Source organism: Pristiophorus japonicus, chromosome 5 (assembly GCF_044704955.1).
Source record: "Pristiophorus japonicus isolate sPriJap1 chromosome 5, sPriJap1.hap1, whole genome shotgun sequence".
Lineage (NCBI taxonomy): Eukaryota > Metazoa > Chordata > Chondrichthyes > Pristiophoridae > Pristiophorus > Pristiophorus japonicus.
In genome coordinates this window covers 93096182-93118854 of record NC_091981.1, presented here as the reverse complement: position 1 = coordinate 93118854, position 22673 = coordinate 93096182, and the positions used below count along the sequence as shown (strand labels likewise).

Here is a 22673-nt window from a genome sequence, read left to right as displayed (position 1 = left end):
AAATGCAAGTTGTTGATGAAAAAATAGCCCTGCTTCAGCCCAAGATCTCACCTGAATAGCTTAAGCAAAGAATGGCAAATGATCATAGGTTTCATGCCCTGATGGATTTGTATTTTAAAATGGCATGTCATTGACATACTTTTCTGTTGCAACTTACTTTTCATTTCATTTCTGACCTCTGCATCAGAATACTGCTCACAAAAACAGAACACGATATGTGATTCAATATTTTATTTTAATATAAAAGTGTAGCACATGAAAATTCCAGAAGAATTTGTATAAAAAAAATGATTAAAAAACTCAGAACAGTGTTATACATATTACCTAGTAATCTTTTTACATAACCCAAAACCTACATTGCACCTGTGACTTTATACATAATAAACATTCCCAAATGGAACAAAAATATTCAGAAACAAAGTTTCATCTAATTACAAGTATTCATAGAAAAAAACTCAGTTTTTCACTGAATAATCATATGTACATAGCTATAACCTCTGGCAATCCAGGAACTGGGGGACTTAACACAATATCGACATTGTTATTTTCTGTATAACTTTGGACTTGCTTATCCAACAGCTTAAAACCAAATATAGTGAATCATCACAGCATACAGGCACAAACAATATAGCATTAAACAATGTGTGGTCTGAGGTGAAAATGGGACAATTTTCAAAAGTTTACTTTGCATTTGGAAGTAAATCTGTGGTCAGATCAACATCAGCCAAATCATTTTTTAAATCACAAGTTCCAGATTTTTATTATTGTTGTACCATACAAGTTCCTGGTATTTGTAAGTGAAGTATAAATAGAAATACCACTTGGAATGATGGGATACTGGGAAATAATTTAACTTGGGATGAGGAGGATCATAACCCACTCTCCCATTAGGCCTGCTTACAATATCTTCACAATGCCACGCAGTGGATGAATATGTGGGCATCTCCCAATTCCCAACTGGCAATTCTGTACAAAATCCACATCAGAGAACTTGATCGATTCACAGGGCTGACACTAAAGATGTACTAACATTTTCATTGACTGAACAGACAGCTAAGAGACACAGATGGAAGATGGTAAAGCACAGTGAAAATGTAAAAAGCAGCATGATACTAAAACTTTGTGAGAAGCTCAAAGGCTGAAAGCTCACAAAGGCTAATAAAAGTACTTATTTCTGTTCCTGCCCTCTTCTTTCCTCTACCAATTTTCTCCCCTTTCTTCAAAGGCAGTGGTTGACGATGAGATATATTCTATAAGTACGGATAGTACTCTGGTACCTTACACAAGAGGCTGTTCTTCCTTATGAGTCTAGACACTGAGTACTGGTCATGTTTTAGCTAAAGTCACTGAACATTGATCAGCAACAGGTGAAGGACATTGAGTCCAATAGCTCCCTTTGTTGAAATTAATAAATTAAGACCATACAAAGCAGCAAACTTGGAACTGTCTTGTTCTGTAGGACATTGTATTGTACTATGCAGTGCATTTTCCCATTGAGCAATCAAGGGAGTCAGGAAAGGGTGGGGTGAGGTCATCTTTTCGAAGTATGACCTGGTCTGACTTTGTCATGACTACTCGTGACACCAGAAGGAGAATATTTTGAGTCTAATGTTACATCCTGGCCAGCGCTTACTGTACACATCCTGAAATCATTCCCAGGAAAGTCTGATGGCATTAAACATCTTCCAGGACTGAAAAAGAAAATAACGCTATGTGGTTTGTCAACATATAGTAAAACAACTGTTTGCTATTATTTGGGTTTGCCTCATCACAGGCATTGTGTGTACAAATATCCCAAAATAACATCTGCTGCAACAAACTTTAGGAATGTGGTTATTCAATTTTTGATTTTAACTTTTAAATAGATTTATGATTAAAAAAAAAAGTGACACCACATGCAATGTCACCTAGCTCCCCTCTGTATACAAAATGGTCAATTATTTTGCGAGCACATGGTGAAGTGTACTTCAGCAACGGTAAGGCAACAATACTTTCTTAACTCCAATACATTTTCGCACCATTGATCATCTTTCTTGTTTCCTCTCGGGAGGGCACTGACTCGTGTAGGAGTACTGTGCCTTGTGTAGGAATAACCCTCAAATATCTTGCCCAGTGGCCAATCTGATGATATACTTTTCAGCGGGGATGGCATTCAGGAGCAAAATCCCTGGCCGATATTTTTTCCCTTTCCTAGCATAAAAGATGTTATGGCTGACTATGATGACCTATCGTTATCCTAGCCTTTGACTAGGGTGAAAGAGAAGGAAAAACTGTCAGAATAGGAATGAGTTATAATAGGGTTTTAAATTATTTCCCAGTATGAATAAAACCATATCTATTGGTTATTATTCAATGAATAATCTCTCTCTATGTTCATTTACCCAAATTATTTTCTAGTCTTGTAATTTTGGTTGAAGACCATACACCTTACCCCACTTTTTCTGCATTTTCTAGCCATCATATTTGATTTTTTTTTGGCATTGGTGTTGATGGTTATAGGGAAAAAGCAGGGAGTGGGACAAATTAAATAATTCTTTTCAAAATGGCAGCAGTCATGATGGGCCGAATGGCCTCCTTCCATGAGGTAAGATCACATGATTCTATGGAGATTTAGATCATGTTGGGGGAAGATTATATAATCAACAAGAAGTAGGGGATTAGCAAGATTGAAAGGGCAGCAAAGCATTCTGCTGCAACCCACCAGACCCAGGTGGTTAGAACGGTACATTTTCAAAGATTAAGAGTGAATAACGTAATTTTGTTGTTTTTCTGCCAGATAATGACCAGTTTTCAATTATACCCAGTTTTCAATAATACATATTCTGGTCATTCAGCGAGCATTGTTTATGTTGGAAATAAACACTGGGGGAAATTACTAAAAAAAGACTGCAAATGCTGGCTACCTAAAATAAAAATGGGGAATGGTAGAAATATATAGCAGGTCCCTCAGCATTGGAAAAACACCTTACATACAAGCATTTATAATTTTACACTTCAGGAACAGGATTACAGTTTCATGAAGGTTTACTTTGGAATCCTGGCTTTCAGCATTTCTGACTAGAGTCAAGAAGCACTCGATTTTCAGTGATTAGCTATTTAAAAAAATTAAAAAGCACAATCTAGTGTTTGCGCACATCTATCAAAAAATGTTTTGCGCTCCCTGTAAATTAAACATTTATTGCAACAAGCTGAAGTTTTCATAGAAATAGAAATGTTTAATTATAATAAGCAAGGCCTGATTTTTTTTTGTTTTCGGCACTGAATTAAAACAAATCTGAAGAAAAAGTGGGGTATAGCAAGTTTAATGCAAAAAATGGTCTTTCAGATATCCCTGACAAATTATACTGAAATGCATATTCAGGTAAATCACAGCATCACAGTTCCAGGATGTATTAAAACTTACTTCCCTCTGCATTCAATTTTTTTTTGGGTGTGGAGGGGAAGGTTGTTCTCAATACTAATGCCATATTCAGAATTGTTAATACAGATATTGGTTTAATTATCAGATATTTTATGGAGCAATTCAGGGAAACGCCTCCAAGTGAAAAGCTGGACGCAATTCTTATGGTTTCTTTATTTCAGAGTTTAACCTTTCACACAGAGTCTCCAGTTCCATTAAGCAGTTGCTTGCCACAGAAGGGATTGGTTCAGTGACTGATGCATTCCATACATGTAGGGCCTCCAGGGCTCCCTTAGGATTACTCGGAGCCAGGTCGTAAACTGCATAAACTGCTGATAACTGTACAGGCCATGGGACACCTGAAAATGTTGCAGATCAGAAAACACAATCACAAACTGCATAATACATAATAATATGTAACGTATGTATAGTCAGTTCAAATCATCTGATACAATACACATTTTCTTATATTCACAATCAGTAGTAGTGACTTTGGACCAGATCATTTTCCTATAATTTGCACTGTGGGTATCAAGAAATCAAGATCTGTTAAAGAATGTCCAATACATACAGCCTAAAGATGCCCATATACTCCATCAGTTGTGGAAAAGATTTTCCCTTTGTACCAAATGTTGGCTCCAGCACTGTTCAGCCTCACACTCTTTAGTCAGTCAAATTTAAGTTTAAATATGTAAAAGGATATTCCCTATACCACCCTGCTTTCCACTCATTGTTTCTGACAATTTAAAAACAGGCAAGAAAGTTGAATGTTGCAATGAACAGGTCATACAAATAGATAAAGCCATAACGTACTGATGAAACATGAGATCATCAAAAAAGAAACATTTGTTAAATTTATTTAGAATTATTTTTTCCACCAATACATAAAATTTGCAACACAAAACTGCCTGCATTTCCAATAGTTGAAAATATATATTTTACAATTGTATATATATTTTGCTGCCAAAACCGTACATGTAGAATTTTTAAATTTAATTTCCCAAAGTTAGTGATTACAGACACATGGAAAACGTGCTGTAAATTCATTTCAAGAAGGTTGCACGTATTGAGGAAAAGGGACATTTACTTTCCATTCTCCAAGGAGGGGACATAGGGGTCATGAGATGCATGAGAAGCTGCAAATGGAGTGCCTTTTAATGCCATAATCGCATTGGTGTAAACTAGTCTACATAGGAGTGAAGTCAAAATTATTAGGTGTCCATTTGGCTCAGTTGGTAGCACTTCTGCCTCAGACTGAGAAGGTTGTAGCTTCAGATTCCACTCCAAGACTTAAACAGATAATCTCGGCTCCATGAAGTAGTGCATTATTAAAGGTGCTTTTCTTGGAATGAGATGTTAAGTCAAGACTCCAATTGCCTGTTCATATGATTAGGAACCTCAAGCCTGTTCAGTTATTCAATTAGATAATGATTGATCTGTATTCTTGTCTAACAAAAATCTGTCAATCTCAGTTTTGAAATTTTCAATTGACCTAGCCTCAGGTTTAGATCAACTTTAGAGAATAGTATGGCACTATTCAAGGAATAGCAGGGTCTCTTGCAATAAATCTGTCCGATCGTTCTCCCCCAACCAAAAGCAGATTAACTATTCATTGCTGTTTTGAGATCTTGCTGCGTGCAAAATGGCCACAATATTTACCTCCATTACAAGTCCCTGCTCTTCAAATAATTAACTTTATATGAAGTACTTGGAGATATTTGACAGACATAAGGTACAACGTGGCCATCCGACCTGCGAGAGAACACCTCCGCAGGTCAGGCTATAAAAGAGCTGGACTGGCGGGCCCTGGAACATCATGGCCCCCCAACCTGAGAGAGAACACCTCTGCAGGTCAGGCTACAAAAGAGCTGGAGCAGCAAACCACTACAACTTCCAGTGCGGGCTGCTCCAAGTGTGCGACGATTTAGAGATGGGCGACGTAATCAAAATCCAGGTTGCTGTTTGGAAGGTGGGCAGGAACATCGGCGAGGCCCAGGTACAGTGGAGGAGCAGGAAGATCGGGACGGATGAGCGGCAAGAGATCAGCGGAGGTGCGGCGAGTGATTGAGATGGAGGAGCGATGAGAGATTGAGGCTGAGATTTGGCAAGTAATCACGGCGGAGGTTCGGCGAATGCTTCATGCGGAGGCATGGTGAGAGATTGTGGCGGAGGTGCAGTGAATGTTTTTGTGGCGGAGGAGCGGCAAATGAGGGTATGGGGCCCAGAAGAGCCGAGGGCCCAGGGGCAGCACGGGCCAGCCCACACTGCGATATGTGTGCAGCAGAGCAGGTCTCCAGTCATCCTGGTTAACCCTTGCCACTGGATAAAGACCTAGCTCTGTCGAGCCCGTGTGGTGGCTGATGTGCAACGGTCACCACACGTTAAAAAAATCCACGCACAGGCATCTTCCACTCCTTCAATTGGAGTTCAGGACTGGAATATCGGGTCCTTCATTGAAACATCTGTGAACTCATGTTGAAGCAAGTCATCGTTGCTCGAGGAACCGCCTATGATGATGATGAAGGTACTTGTATAAATTTCTTTTATAGATATAAAAATAAATGTACTTTCACTTGCTCTTAGTGCCTTTATTCTTTTAAAGGTATTGCTCCTCCATTGTGAAGTTTTTTTTTCCCCCCCAAGTTAAGTTGGTACTTAGGGCTAGAATTTCCACATTTAATAGAAGCGTTTTTTGGCGTTATTTGCGAACAGCCGCCGTTTTTTTTATGCTGAAATAACACCAAAAAAAAAACTTTTATTTATATAGTGCCTTTAATGGAGTAAAACGTCCCAAGGCGCTTCACAACAGTGTTACAGATAAACAGACAAATTTGATGCTGAACCACAGAAGAAATGAAGGCAGGTGATCAAAAGCTTGTTTAAAGAGGTAGGTTTTAACGAGTGTCTTAAAGGAGGCAAGAGAGGTAGAGAGGCATAGAGGTTTAGGGAGGGAGTTCCTGAGCTTAGGGCTGAAGGCACGGCCACCGATGGTTGAGCAGTTATAATGAGGGATGTTCAAGAGGCCAGAATTTGAGGAGCGCAGATATCTCGGGGGGGATTGTGAGGCTGAAAAAGATTACAAAGATAGGGAGGGGCAAGGCCATGCAGTGATTTGTAAACAAGAATGAGAATTTTGAAATCGAGGCATTGTTTAACTGGGAACCAATGTAGGTCAGAAAGCACAGGGGTGACGGGTGATCTTTACTTCATACGGGTTAGTACACAGGTTGCTGAGTTTTGGATGACTTCAAGTTTACGTAGTGTGTAATGTGGAAGGCTGGCCAGGAGTGAGTTGGAGTAATCAAGTCTAGAGGTAACAAAGACATGAATGAGGGTTTCAGCAGCAGAAGAACTGAGGCAGGGACGGAGGTGGGCAATGTTATGGAAGTGGAAAAAGGCGATTTTAATTATGCTGCGGATATGTGGCTGGAAACTCATTTCAGGTCAAATATGACACCAAGGTTGTGAACAGTTTTGTTCACCCTCAAATTGATGCTAGGGAGAGGGATGGAATCAGTGGTTGGGGAACGCAGTTTGTGGTGGGGACCAAAGATAATGGCTTCAGTCTTCCCAAGCAATTGGACGTCGAATAAGCAATCTGACAATTTAGATACTAAGCAGGGATTGACAGAAGTGGTGGAGAGGTAGAGCTGGGTATTGTCTGCGTTCATGTGTAAAATGACTCCGTGTTTTCGGATGAAATTGCCAAGGGGCAGCATATAGATGAGAAATAAGAGGGGGCCAAGATCAGATCCTTGGGGGACACCAGAGGTAACGATGCGGGAGTGGGAAGAGAAGCCATTGCTGGAGAATTTCTGGCTACGATTAGATAGATAAGAATGGAACCAGGCGAGTGCAGTCCCACCTCAATAAGGCTCAAGTGTTAAAATACCGTTTTTAAGGATGGAGACACATTTTTTTCACGTTAAAATAACATGCGTTCTGCGCATGCGCAAAAAAAAAAAAATTGCCCGTTTTTCATGCGATGGGTGTGCCCGCGCATGCGCAGTTCACGTCCTGGTCTGGATCAGCCATTTTTTCATTGGAAGTTTCAGGAGGTATGTGAGTACTTCCACACAGGAGCTGCAAAACGAAAAATGGAGTGTGATTTGGAAAGGAAAAGGGCCAGGAAGTTTAACCAAGACGCATACGAGGCCCTGGTAGGTGCTGTGGAGAGAGGATGGCACCAGATTGGCAAGGGTCCTGGTAAACTTAAACCAGCAGCAATAGCTCAAGCTTGGCAATGCATTTCAGAGCATGCTTTCTCAGTGGGGTCCATCAAGAAGACTGGCCAGCAGTGCCAGAAGTGGTGGCAGGACCTTTGCCAAGCAGTTAAAGTAACATTTTTATTTATGCACTACAATTACTTGAATTGTAAATGTGACTATCTGTGTGTGCCATGACAGCAGGAGGCCCCTCTCAAAAATTTCTATTGCCATCTTTGCAGAAGAAGGTGTCCGACAACCACTGAGAGCGGACGAAAACTGGTGGAGGTCCGCCAAGATTGCACCCACCAACAGCCTTGGAAAGTAGAATTACAGGTATTATTGGTGGGTCCCAAAGATTGACCACCAGTGCGGATGCTAGGCCCAGGTTGCAGAGATAGAGTGCAAGTCCTGCAAAATCCAGTCTGGATTGGCACAAATGGGCTACGCTTCGGTTTATGCAATGTACTCTCCATGGCTACGATTCGGTTTATTTGTCGTGGTCCTTCAAATGAGCCTGCGCTGTGAGCCTACTCGTGTCACCCTGTCCCCTCTCCTGCTGCTAACCATTCGTCTGTTCTGTTATATTTTGCAGATGTTTCACAGACATCCAAAAATTGAGAAGACCCCGCCACTTTGCCACAAGCAGAAGTGGATGACCCCGACATCCTCGGCCATACTGAACAAGTTCGACAGGGCGATCTGGAGGACGAGGAGGAGAATGAGGATGATGATGAGCAGGAGCCGATAATATTTTTCATGGGAGGGGTTGGGGGGGGGGGAATGATCAGACAGTGCTATTGCAATTGGAGGAGGTGCAGGCCACGGATGTACCAAGCATTTTCAACAGTTCTACATGTGAGGGGACATTTCTGGGTTGTCCACCCAACGAGGTTGCGGGTCCCAGTGGGTTGCAGGAAAGCACACCCAGGGCAGCAGCAGGCCCGTCTGTACGGAGGAGGAGGAGGAGACCTAAACAGCGCTCTCCTGAAATGCAGGCTCCATGGGAGGTGGGGGAGCTCATGGGAATGAGTGGGGAGAGCGTTCAGCTTAAAAAAAAAATCGCACCTTGAGGCCATGGATGGGATCAAGGTAGAAATAGCAGCACTATCTGCTGACATTAGGGAGGGCATGTCGGAAGGAATAGCAGCACAATCTGCAGGCATGTCAGAGATATTCGCTGTAACACGGAATTGACGGTATCAAGTGATGCCACTCCCACTCCAATCCCCAGATCAACCTCAACAGGTAGTGTGCAGGTTGATGAACAGGCCGAACCCAGGTCTTCTGGATTGCCGTCTCCTAGGTCTGTCCCCCAAAAAGCAGATCGCCATACCAGAGATACTAATAAAACCTTGGGCGCACCTGGAAATGGCCCAAGGCTAAGGAATCGGCCAAGGCTAGTGGCAAGTCCAAGAAGGGCGAGGGTAAGAAGGGCGCAGGGCAGTTTTTAAAGAAGGGGGATGGGTGGGAAAGAGGTGGCTGCAGCTTAAGTTTGTTTTGCTGCAGTTGTTGTTTTGCTGTTCTTTTGTTCTTGTATTGTTATTTAAGTGATGTTAATTTAAAAGTTTAAAGTTTAATATAAATGTTTTAATTAAAAAGTGAAGTACAAATGTTTGATAGACTGCAAATTATTTTTTCAACTAAAACAAACTTATGTAGTGTCTCATGATAATGCTGTTGAATAAGCCTCTTCTATGATAATCTAGTATAACATAAGCACTCACCACATATGTTAAAGATAGAATAGGCCCCATTCTTTAAATAAGAACATAAGAAATAGGAACAGGAGTAGGCCATACGGCCCCTCGAGCCTGCTCCACCATTCAATAAGATCATGGCAGATCTGATCATGGACTCAGCTACACTTCCCTGCCCGCTCCCCATAACCCCTTATCGTTTAAGAAACTGTCTATCTTAAATTTCTGTCTTAAATTTATTCAATGTCTCGGCTTCCACAACACTCTGGGGCAGCGAATTCCACAGATTTACAACCTTCAGAAGAAATTTCTCCTCATCTCAGTTTTAAATGGACGGCCCCTTATTCGAAGATCATGCCCTCTAGTTCTAGTCTTCCCCCATCAGTGGAAACATCCTCTCTGCATCCACCTTGTCAAGCCCCCTCATATTTTTATACGTTTCGATAAGATCACCTCTCATTCTTCTGAATTCCAATGGCTAGAGGCCAAACCTACTATGCCCTTAAATGTCCCTAAAAACGCATTATAAACTCCCTCCAAAAAAGCTCAGTTTCCCAAGATTAACGGTTAACGCCGATTTCGATCGGACTCGACCAGGTAAGGCAAGCTTTTTCAAATTGGTAATTATCACTGTCCTTAAAAATGTTTTTATTGGGGAAACTCTCAAAAACGAAATTACGTCACAAAAATGGTCCAAAAAAAAAAAAAAAATCGGCCTTTATTTTATTTTTTTTTAAACAACGGCGTTAAACCACTGGCAAAACTAGCAAAATGGCCCTAAATTTATTTAGCACCACTGCGGTGCATCCGTGAGACTGAGAGCCACATGGATAGCATGTTTCTAGAGATGGTCACCCCGCAGCTTAAGAGTGTGCAGGCAGAGGGGGAACGGGTGACCAGATGGCCTCAGTGGTGGTGATGAACTTTTTTTCTTGAACCGCTGCACCCCATATGATGAAGGTGTTCCCACAATGCTGTTTGGTAGGGAGTTCCCAGGATTTTGAGCTAGTGACCATGAAGGAACAGCAATACATGTCCAAGTCGGGATGGTGTTTGACTTGCCTGGTCCTTCTAGGTAATGGAGGACACGGTGTTTTAAGGACCTGTTGAAGAAGCCTTGGTGAGTTGCTATAGTATGTCCTTAATATGCTTAAAATTTTGTATAATGCCTGGATAAAATTAATTTGCTCCTTTCTGCTGTGCATAGGGCTTCATTCTAGGTCATGCATACAGTCCTTTGGCTAAAAGAGGTAACACTGAGCTCCAAAGTAAGTGCGAAAGCACTTAAAAATCTGCAGTAAACGATAAAACAACCCGAAGGTATACACCAGCTCAGAAAGAGAAAAGGTGTTTCCTCATTCAATGAGCAAAGAGAAACTCTACTGGAACTGAGTGTTGCAGAAAACCTGTACTGTATTTGTCACACACAGCGCTGTAGGGAACTCAGGATTCAGAAGCTCAATCTTCAGAAGAAATCCTAATATTTCAGTGACCATGTCACCTTGCACAATTGTGTGCAGAGAAACCTGCAATGGAAGTGCTTACATCACTACAGTGCCAAAGAAACAGATCTTGAAGAGTCTGCAGCATGTTGTGAAGATGAGATTGAATATCCTCAGGTCAAGCACTGAAACAATTGTACTGGAACAGATCCCCTAAATAAGTGAATTTTACCCTTGAAGACCAAAAAACCCCAGCACAGCTACTAAATGACCCCAAAATGAAGCTCTATGTAAGAGAAAATTGGCATTAGGGATATAAGCGAAATAAGGTTTAAAGTGCCGGCTTCTACATTGACTCGGCAAAAGGGTCTGACCTCACATTCTAACATATTCCAGCACCAAGGACCCAGAGGCCTCTGATTCAACATTGATGTACCAAACCACCAGATAACATTAAGGTACGTCCAGTCCGACAAGATAAGACTCTGTGAAAAGACTCTAAACAGACTTTTAGGCACTACGGACGATCAGCAAATTCTAACCCAATGAGGTAATCCCAGTTAAAACCCCTCCCTAATCTCTTCTGCCATTAAACTGATGAATGTATTGGTGCCATTTTGTGATCCCTCTCTGATTTTGAGAATTTTATTGATTATGCTTCCAATGTACACCTATTTTTTTGCCTGTACATGGTCCATCCTGGACAGTTACTTTTTATTGCTGGCCTCTCTCTCTCTCTCTCCCCATCTCTGGCAACAGGCTTGCTGCAGACATCTAAAATAAGGTCAGGCTCCTACAACTACCTGGATTATGTTCCTTTCCATTTATTTCTTGTAAAGACTCTGACCGATTTTTCCTAGTTTCTCTGTTTTCAATCCATTTGCTCTGATGAATCCAGTTTTGGCACCAGACCTTCTGAAATGTCCTTTTTTTCCCCTCAGCCAAAGGTGTTGGTCTTTCTTTCCTCTTTTTGGGGCAGTCTGCTGCATTATGTCTTCTGATTTGCAGTATTGTAATTTCCTCTCAATAGTTGGTTTTATGCCCTTTTATCCTCTAATATCACTTTTCCTCCACCAGATTTAACCCATTTCTAAGGAACATACAATCTATCATTATCAAACTTTACCTCATCCATTTCTTTCCTTCCATCCAATTAAGGATCACTTATCTTCCAGTTTTCATTACTGGCCAAGACTCCCACCCAAGACGTTAATTTTTTTTTCTCTTTACTGACACCGAAGGTCTATGGTGCATTCCAGCATTTTCTGCTTTTATTACTTGATACCAGACTCCGAATGCTTTTTTACAAGGAAGGAAAAAATATTTCCTAGTCTGCTCTGGAGTATAAAATGCATACATTCTCTCTCAAAGATATACTTTTACAGACTAAAGTGACGGATTAAAAAAGATTGGAATTCAACTCTAATGAAATCGTCTTCAGGCAGGCCTGTGCCAATTCAACCAGAAAATGTAAATTAATTGGAGGAGGAGTCCATTAAAAAGCAAGTGCTGGATCAGCCTGAGGATACAGCAAATAGCATTTTACACCATGGCAAATTGAGTATATATTTCTGCTTCAGATCTACAGTCAAGGAAAGACAAAGTTCTTTTTACTGAAAAAATGTATAATTTTATCTGATTTTGGCATATAGCAACGTCGGCCCAGAAAGAACATTGAGCAATAATTCAGAAAACAAGACCGAATGGTCAATGGGCTTTAGAATGTTTGACTGATCGTACCGATTTAAAACTTAGCTTTTAGCAGAGATGAGCAGTTACCAGTTTATTCTACTGATGATTTAGCAAACAGGGTTTGTGTGTAGAATACAAGCAATTCTTGAAGTCACACGATCAGGTGTTTCATAGACTTCAAAATTTAAGCAAGAATGTTCTTTCAGAAATCAAGAGTGAAATATACAGGGACACTTACCCTCTTGAAAAGCCTGTTGGAGGAATTTATTTATCACTATAGCAATGTTTTTTACAGCTACTGTAGATCCCTTCTTCAGTCCTTGCTGACCCAAGCGCCCTGGCAATTAAATAAAACCCAGTTAAACATAAATGTGTGTAACAACACAATTCTGACTAGCACGGATTTATGCTTTAAAGAAGGCCCATAATATTGAATTATTTTACAGACTGATACAGAATTGCCAGTTTTACTTTGTTGCTTCCCCCTCCCAAAAGGAAATCTTGGTTCCTATTTCTGACCTGTCACAATCAGGCAAGTGCATCAGCAGCTCGCAATTGCCCATAGCAAAGAGGATATCCAGCAATCAGTCTGAGCACAGATTCAAAAGACATAGTAGTGACAAGCCCACACCGATAGTGATGAAACCAAATGAAACAGAGCAAGTTCCCACACAGAACCATCACTCACTATAATAACCTGCTAGGGCCATCCTCAAGCCAGCTCTAAATGTACACTACCTATTTCACTGCAATAGCATATGCTGCAATGCAAGGTCTGTAGTACACTATAACAGAAAAACAATTACAATAGAAGTTAATATTAAAAAAATCTGCTCTCAGCTACCCAGACTGTAAAGGACAAATAAATGCCAACAATGACAGTTAATACTGATTTTTCACTCAATGCAACCATGCATGCATTATCCATGAGGGGAAAAAAGACAGACTTGCATTTATATAGTGACTTTCATGACCACCGGATGTCTCAAAGTGCTTTACAGCCAATGAAGCACTTTTGGAGTGTAGTCACTGTTGTAATGTGGGGAACGCGGCAGCCAACTTGCGCAAACAGCAATGTGATAATGACCAGATAATCTGGTTTTGTTAGGTTATTGGCCAGGACACATAGGATAACTCCCCTGCTCTTCTTCGAAATAAATTAACGTCTCATCTGAAAGACGGCACCTCTGACAGTGCAGCACACCCTCAGCACTGAACTGGAGTATTAGCCTAGATTTATGTGCTGAAGGTCCTGGAATGGGATTTGAACCCACAACCTTCTGACTCAGAGGGTTGCTATCCACTGAGCCACAGCTGTCACATGTTATGTAAAACATACTTAAAATGCACCATAATTACTGTTCAAATAGCAAGAAAGCAGAGTCAAATATTGATCTCAGGGAAAAAGCAAAATACCACAGATGCTGGAAGTCTGAAATAAAAGCCAAAAAATGCTGGAAACACCCAGGCAACATCTGTGGAGAGAGAAACAGAGTTATCGACCGGAATTTTACCAGTGCTGAGAGGACAGGATCGGAGGCGGGTCAGCTGTCAAATTTGAAAAGATTGACAGCGGACTTTCGCTAGTCTCCCAGGTGTGAGGTCTGTCGTGCTGAACAGACCTGACACCAAGCGGCGGGGGAGGCAATTTAGATTATTAAGAGCTTGTTAATAAGCACTTAAAAACTATTTTAAGCTCACCTTTAGATTTTTTTAAGAGTTTGCCAACAACTTCCCCGCTGCTCGGGGATTACGACAGGTAAGGAGGTTGGGTGTTGTGTCAGCATGGGATGATTTACTAACTTGACAGCTGCAACTGGTCTATAAAAGGTTCCATTTCATAGGTGTTCACCGGTCAAGATTAGAACCTGTTGTTTACTGCATTTGGAAGGCAGATGGAGCTTTATGCAGCAAGTGTTTGGAGCAAACTCTCTATCCAGTGTCACCTCACTGGAACAACCTCTCTCGCCATTAACAGATCACTTTTGTCATTACAACCTCACCTGCTATCTATTCCATCAGCATCGGTGCACTTGAAAAATGTTCACCTTGGTCCTCAGAATCCCACTATAATCAGCCCCAATACCAACATCAATCAGGCACACCAGCAGCACCAATACCAACCTTCTCCGCAATCAACGCATGTACAAACCGGACGGTCTACACCTGGACAGGACCGGAACCAATGTTGTAAAGGGACTGTTTCTAGTGCTTTTGGGGAGGGGTTGAACTAATATGGCAGGGTGATGGGAACATATGCAGGGAGACAGAGGGAAATAAAATGCAGGCAGAAGCAAAAGATAGAAAGAAGAAAAGTAAAAGAGGAGGGCAGAGTAACCCAAGGCAAAAATCAAAAAGGGCCACATAACAGCAAAATTCTAAAGGGGCAAAGTGTGTTAAAAAGACAAGTCTGAAGGCTCTATGCCTCAATGCGAGGAGTATTCGTAATAAGGTGGACGAATTAACTGCGCAGGCAGCTATTAACGATTATGATATAATTGGGATTACGGAGACATGGCTCCAGGGTGACCAAGGCTGGTAATTCAACATCCAGGGGTATTTAACACTCAGGAACGATAGACAAAAAGGAAACATAGAAAATAGGTGCAGGAGTAGGCCATTCGGCCCTTCGAGCCTGCACCAACATTCAATGAGTTCATGGCTGAACATGCAACTTCAGTGCCCCATTCCTGCTTTCTCGCCATATCCCTTGATCCCCCTAGTAGTAAGGACTACATCTAACTCCTTTTTGAATATATTTAGTGAATTGCCCTCAACAACTTTCTGTGGTAGAGAATTCCACAGGTTCACCACTCTCTGGGTGAAGAAGTTTCTCCTCATCTCGGTCCTAAATGGCTTACCCCTTATCCTTAGACTGTGACCCCTGGTTCTGGACTTCCCCAACATTGGGAACATTCTTCCTGCATCTAACCTGTCTAAACGCGTCAGAATTTTAAACGTTTCTATGAGATCCCCTCATTCTTCTGAACTCCAGTGAATACAAGCACAGTTGATCCAGTCTTTCTTGATATGTCAGTCCCGCCTTCCTGGGAATCAGTCTGGTGAACCTTCGCTGCACTCCCTCAATAGCAAGAATGTCCTTCCTCAAGTTAGGAGACCAAAACTGTACACAATACTCCAGGTGTGGCCTCACCAAGGCCCTGTACAAAAGGAGGTGGGGTAGCGCTGCTGGTCAAAGAGGAAATTAACGTAATAGTAAGGAAGGACATTAGCTTGGATGATGTGGGATCTGTATGGGTAGAGCTGCGGAATACCAAAGGGCAGAAAACGCTAGTGGGAGCTGTGTACAGACCACCAAACAGTAGTAGTGAGGTTGGGGATGGTATCAAACAAGAAAATAGGGATGCGTGCAATAAAGTTACAGCAGTTATCATGGGTGACTTTAATCTACATAAAGATTGGACTAACCAAGCTGGTAGCAATGCGGTGGAGGAGGATTTCCTGGAGTTTATTAAGGATGGCTTTCTAGACCAATATGTCGAGGAACCAACTAGAGGGCTGGCCATCCTCGACTGGGTGATGTGTAATGAGAAAGGACTAATTAACAATCTTGTTGTGCGAGGCCCCTTGGGGAAGAGTGACCATAATATGGTAGAATTCTTTATTAAGATGAAGAGTGACAGTGTTAATTCAGAAACTAGGGTCCTGAACTTAAGGAATGGCAACTTCGACAGTATGAGACGTGAATTGGCTAGGATAGACTGGCAAATGATACTTAAAGGGTTGACAGTGGATAGGCAATGACAGACATTTATAGATTACATGGATGAACTTCAACAATTGTACAGCCCTGTCGGGAGTAAAAAATTGGCCAGAAAAAGCAGCAAACCTGAGGACTGGGAGAAATTTAGAATTTAAGAGAGGAGGACAAAGGGTCTAATTAGGAGGGGGAAAATAAAATATGAGGGGAAGCTTGCAGAGAACATAAAAACTGACTGCAAAAGCTTCTATAGATATGTGAGGAGAAAAAAAGATTAGTGAAGACCAACGTAGGTCCTTTGCAGTCAGAATCAGGTCAATTTATAATGGGGAACAAAGAAATGGCAGACCAACTGAACAAATACTTTGGATCTGTCTTCACTAAGGAGGACACAAATAACCTTCCGGAAATACTAGGGGTTTGAGGGTCTAGCGAGAAGGGGGAACTGAGGGAAATCCTTATTAGTCAGGAAATTGTGTTAGCGAAATTGATGGAATTGAAGGCCGATAAATTCCCAGGGCCTGATAGGCTGCATCCCAGAGTATGTAAGGAAGTGGCCCTAGAAATAGTGGAAGCATTTGGTGATCATTTTCCAACATTCTATTGACTCTGGATCGGTTCCTACGGACTGAAGGGTAGCTAATGTAACACCACTTTTTAAAAAAGGAGGGAGAGAAAATGGGGAATTATAGACCAGTCAGCCTGACATCAGTGGTGGGGAAAATGTTGGAATCAATTATTAAAGATAAAATAGCAGCGCATTTGGAAAGCAGTGACAGGATCGGTCCAAGTCAGCATGGATTTATGAAAGGGAAATCATGCTGGACAAATCTTGAGAATTTTTTGAGGATGTAACTCGTAGAGTGGACAAGAGAGAACCAGTGGATGTGGTGTATTTGGACTTTCAAAAGGCTTTTGACAAGGTCCCACACGAGAGTTTAGTGTTCAAAATTAAAGCACATGGTATTGGGGGTAATGTATTGACGTGGATAGAAAACTGGTTGGCAGACAGGTCCTTTTCAGAATGGCAGGCGGTGACTAGTGGGGTATCGCAAGGTTCAGTGCTGGGACCCCAGCTATTTACAATATACACGAATAATTTAGACAAAGGAATTGAATGTAATATCTTCAAGTTTGCAGATGACACTAAGCTGAGTGGCAGTGTGAGCTGTGAGGAGGATGCTAAGAGGCTGCAGGGTGACTTGGACAGGTTAGGTGAGTGGGCAAATGCATGGCGGATGTAGTATAATGTGGATAAATGTGAGGTTACCACTTCGGTGGTAAAAACAGGAAGGCAGATTATTATCTGAATGGTGACAGATTAGTAAAAGGGGAGGTGCAAAGAGACCTGGGTGTCATGGTACATCAGGCATTGAAGTTTGGCATGCAGGTACAGCAGTCAGTGAAGGTGGCAAATGGCATGTTGGCCTTCATAGCAAGAAGATTTGAGTATAGTAGCAGGGAAGTCTTATTGCAGTTGTACAGAGCCTTGTTGAGGCCACACCTGGAATATTGTGTTCAGTTTTGGTCTCCTAATCAGAGGAAGGACGTTCTTGCTATTGAGGAAGTACAGCGAAGGTTCACCAGATTGATTCCCGGGATGGCAGGACTGACATATGAGGAGAGACTGGATCAACTGGGCATGTATCCACTGGAGTTTAAAAGAATGAGAGGGGATCTTATAGAAACATATAAAATTCTGACGGGATTGGACAGGTTAGAGGCAGGAAGAATGTTCCCGTTGCTGGGGAGTTCCAGAACCAGGGGTCACAGTCCAAGAATAAAGGGGTAAGCTATTTAGGACCGAGATGAGGAGGAGAAACTTCTTCACTCAGAGAGTGGTTAACCTGTGTAATTCTCTACCGCAGAAAGTTGTCAAGGCCAGTTCGTTAGATATATTCAAAAGGGAGTTAGATATGGCCCTTACGGCCAAAGGGATCAAGGGGTTATGGAGAGAAAGCAGGAAAGGAGTACTGAGGTTAAATGATCAGCCATGATCTTGTTGAATGGTGGTGCAGACTCGAAGGGCCGAATGGCCTGCTCCTGCACCTAATTTCTATGTTTCTTATGTTTCTATGCTGCACAGGGCATCAACACACGACCATATTGCTGCCCGGGATGCCATGGATGGCCTCACCATGGCCACATTTACTTAACTTGACGCTGTACACCCTGGCTGCCACATTATGCGCCAGGTTGGCACCATCCTACACTAACACCACAAAGTATCCCTACAATGTCGAAGCCATTCCTTTCACTCATCACCATTACAGGGGGTACTCTTATGTCTCACGAGCCACTGCAACTCACTAAGCCACTTCCAAAGGTGCACACAAATCTGTCCAAGAATGCAAAGTGTTCAAAATAAAAATGTCAATGTTTGACAACACATTAACAGAAACTTTACATGAACATTGGTGATAACACCCAAGTGTCTATCCTTGTGTTGTTAGTTGGTATGATTAGACTAGAATGAGGGTGAGGGTGAGGGGTGGCTATGATGGGGAAGTGATAATGTAGATAGAGGGGGACGGATGGAGGTGCAAGATAAGTTGGTGCGAATAAGGATGTGCAGGAGTAGGGTAGGGAAGGCAGTGATGGGGATGTGGAGTGACACAGCAGGATGAGGTTGAGTGTGGCTTTGCAGTAACCTTTCGTAATCTGAGATCATTGAAAGGTTTGCGCCACTGCAGTGAAGTCCTCCTGACGACATCCCTGCTTGTGCCCTTCTGTACAATGTGCGAATAGGCTGCTTTGGTCTCCTGGGGAGGTCTCTTTCGCCATTGGAAGGGTATGGAGGGAACCATGGGAGTGCCTGGGTGCAGCCGTGCATCTTTGTGCAGTGCTGGTCAGTGTTTGCAGCACCTCAATGCTGCAGAGCACTAAAAGCACAACTGTCAACATGAATGTAGAACATGGTCTCTTTATGGAAACTGGCTGATGGTCTAGCGAGAAGGAGGAACTAAGGGAACTAAGGGAAATCCTTATTAGTCAGGAAATGCTGTTAGGGAAATTGATGGGATTGAAGGCCGATAAATCCCCAGTGCCTGATTACTCTGGGATGCAGACTCTTAAGGAAGTGGCCCTAGAAATAGTAGATGCATTGGTGGTCATTTTCCAATATTCCATGGACTCTGGATCAGTTCCTATGGATTGGAGGGTAGCTAATGTAACACCACTTTTTAAAAAAGGATGGAGAGAAAACAGGGAATTACAGACCTGTTAGCCTGACATCAGTAGTGGGAATCAATTATTAAAGATGTAATAGCAGCGCATTTGGAAAGCAGTGACAGGATCGGTCCAAGTCAGCATGCATTTATGAAAGGGAAATCATGCTTGACAAACCTTCTAGAATTTTTTGAGGATGTAACTAGTAGAGTGGATAAGGGAGAACCAGTGGATGTGGTGTATTTGGACTTTCAAAAGGCTTTTGACAAGGTTCCGCACAAGAGATTAGTGTGCAAAATTAAGGCACATGGTATTGGGGGCAATGTATTGACGTGGATAGAGAACTGGTTGGCAGACAGGAAGCAAAGAGTGGGAATAAACGGGTCCTTTTCAGAATGGCAGGCAGTGACTAGTGGGGTACCGCAAGGTTCAGTGATGGGACCCCAGCTATTTACAATATACATTAACGATTTAGACAAAGGAATTGAATGTAATATCTCCAAGTTTGCACTAAGCTGGGTGGCAGTGTGAGCTGTGAGGAGGATGCTAAGAGGCTGCAGGGTGACTTGGATAGGTTAGGTGAGTGGGCAAATGCATGGCAGATGCAGTATAATGTAGATAAGTGTGAGGTTATCCACTTTGGTGGCAAAAACAGGAAGACAGATTATTATCTGAATATTGATAGATTAGGAAAAGGGGAGGTGCAACGAGACCTGGGTATCATGGTACAGCAGTCATTGAAAGTAGGCATGCAGGTACAGCAGGAGTTAAGAAAGCAAATTGCATGTTGGCCTTCATAGCAAGAGGATTCGACAATAGGAGCAGGGAGGTCTTGCTGCAGCTGTACAGGGCCTTGGTGAGACCATACCTTGAATATTACGTGCAGTTTTGGTCTCCTAATCTGAGGAAGGACATTCTTGCTATTGAGGGGGTGCAGCAAAGGTTCACCAGACTGATTCCTGGGATGGCAGGACTGACATATGAAGAAAGACTGGATCGACTAGGCTGATATTCACTGGAATTTAGAAGAATGAGAGGGGATCTCATAGAAACATATAAAATTCTGATGGATTGGACAGGTTAGATCCAGGAAGTATGTTCCCAATGTTGTGGAAGTCCAAAACCAGGGGTCACAGTCTAAGGATAAGGGGTAAGCCATCTAGAACCGAGATAAGAAGAAGCTTCTTCACTCAGAGAATTGCGAACCTATGGAATTCTCTACCACAGAAAGTTGTTGAGGCCAGTTCGTTGGATATATTCAAAAGGGAGTTACATGTGGCCCTTATGGCTAAAGAGATCAGGGGGTATGGAGGGAAGGCAGGAATGGTGTAGTGAAGTTGCATGATCAGCCATGATCATATTGAATGGTGATGCAGGCTCGAAGGGCCGAATGGCCTGCTCCTGCACCTATTTTCTATGTTTCCATGATGTGTTATCAAATGACATCATCAGAGCTACTTCCTTTTAATTTGCTGGGAATCTCGCTGGGTGGGCTTAACAAGTCCAATCATCGTAAAATCACTTTACATGGCGGAATGGAACCTCCCTACAGACGTTAACTGCCTTGGTAGGCAAAATCGCGGTCGATGATCTTTCATCAGAATTGGAAATTGTTAAGAGATTTATCAGTTTATAAGCAAGTGCAGAGCCAGAGAAAGAGGGGGAGGGGGGAGGAAAGAAGAAAAGGGAAGGTCTGTGAGAGTGTGGCAGGCAGGTGTGATTAAATTATAAAAGGGATGATGGTGCAAGACAAAAGGGAGTGATAATGGGAAATAAGGAAACAAAAGATGGGTCCAGAGGAGGTATAAATGGCAACAGCAGACCACTACCAGCTCAGAAAATGGTTATGATCTGAAGTTGTAGAACTCAATGTTGAGGCTGTAAGGTTGTAACTTTACAATCACTCCTGCTCTCCACCCTATCACACATACCCTTTTGTTCTTTCCTTCCCTCACCCACCCACTTACCCTGGCTCTGTACTTGCTTATAAACTGTTAAATCTCTCACTCCTTCCAGTTCTGATGAAAGGTGATCAACCTGAAACATTAACTCTGTTTCTCTCTCCACAGATGCTGCATGGTCTACTGAGCGTTTCCAGCATTTTCTATTGTTGACCTCAGGACAACGGGGAATGGGCAATAATTGCAGCTTTGCTGGCGTTGCCCAAATCAAAACTTCCACTTGCATTTACTCCAGATTGTGTGTAATCAAAATCAAAGTAAAGTCTTATTACTCTTTTTGGGAAATAAACATTCAGGTCTCCCTGCTTATTCTTCTCAACCCATGGAACGAGTCAAATAAAAAAATAACAAGCTAAACAGTGCTCTATTAGTAGCAAGCCGAGATTCGCCTTTTCGTTTGCAAATACCATGATAGCCAAATTTAGGAAACAGGCAATCGAAATAACAGTTTAGTCATATCAGTTCTAATTGTCATATTGGTATCAATTTATATGAATGGACTGACTAATCTCAAAAATAGTAGATACGGACATCAAAATACAGCTAACCCCATCTAGTTTCCTCTATCCTTTTAACTTTTGGATACTTTTGATTGAAGAAATTTTTGATTTGTCATGAATGGACTTAACTTTAGGAAAATGTGTTGGTGTTTCTTTGCAACAAAATACTTAATCTAATTTGATCATCTCCATTGGGAATCTTCTAAAATTAAACAGCATTTATAAAGACTAAAATTTCAATACTTGCTGCCCTACAAAAATAGAGTTGACGTTCATTCCGGATTCATATTTTCAAAAAATCACTTGAGTGAAGGTTTGCTTTCAATTAAACACACTATAATTTTTGATAAAATCAGAGGGTTTAAAAGACAAAAGCTATTTGTGGCAACATTTCTAATAATGTGCATGGAATTAATTGGAGTACTTCATGATCAGCAGAATCTTCAGCTAAATCAAATACAGTTAGCTGCAATCAAATTAATTACCAATAAGTCTCATGACGCCTGCAACTGTGGCATCCTGAATGTGTAGAACATTTTTATGTCCTTTTCTGCGTTTCATCCACTTATCCATTACAGGCCATACCTCTTTCCTAAATTTAAAAAAAATAAAATCATAGCTGAGAAATCAACCACCATCAAGAAAGGAAAATGCACACTGTAAACTTTCCAGTGAAAAGATAAACAACATTGTACAGGGAAAATACTATCAAAGAAAAGCACTTAACTTCTTGCATGTTTGACATTTCATTGAACTGGAAACAAAGTGGATGCACTTAGTTATATCATGCAAAGGGAAATTTTACAGCAGTGTGCCCACTAGCTGCTATTAATTTCCTTATGGTCATTTTAGAGGTTGGCTGTTAGCATTTGAAATGGATGTTC

General features: G+C 41.8%; 1 protein-coding gene across 2 annotated transcripts in view; it reads right to left on the bottom strand.

Annotated features, from left to right (window-relative positions):
• Window positions 1-253: 253 nt before the first annotated feature.
• ice1 (KIAA0947-like (H. sapiens)) overlaps window positions 254-22673 on the bottom strand; it is a 121935-nt gene continuing 99515 nt past the window's right edge. For both annotated transcript variants that reach the window (XM_070880769.1, XM_070880770.1), the window contains 3 exons: window positions 22275-22381; window positions 12678-12776; window positions 254-3759 (listed from right to left, as the gene is read on the bottom strand). In XM_070880769.1, coding sequence (XP_070736870.1) covers window positions 3563-3759; window positions 12678-12776; window positions 22275-22381 — 403 coding nt within the window. In that variant the 3' untranslated portion in view covers window positions 254-3562. The remainder of the gene's footprint in view (window positions 3760-12677; window positions 12777-22274; window positions 22382-22673) is intronic.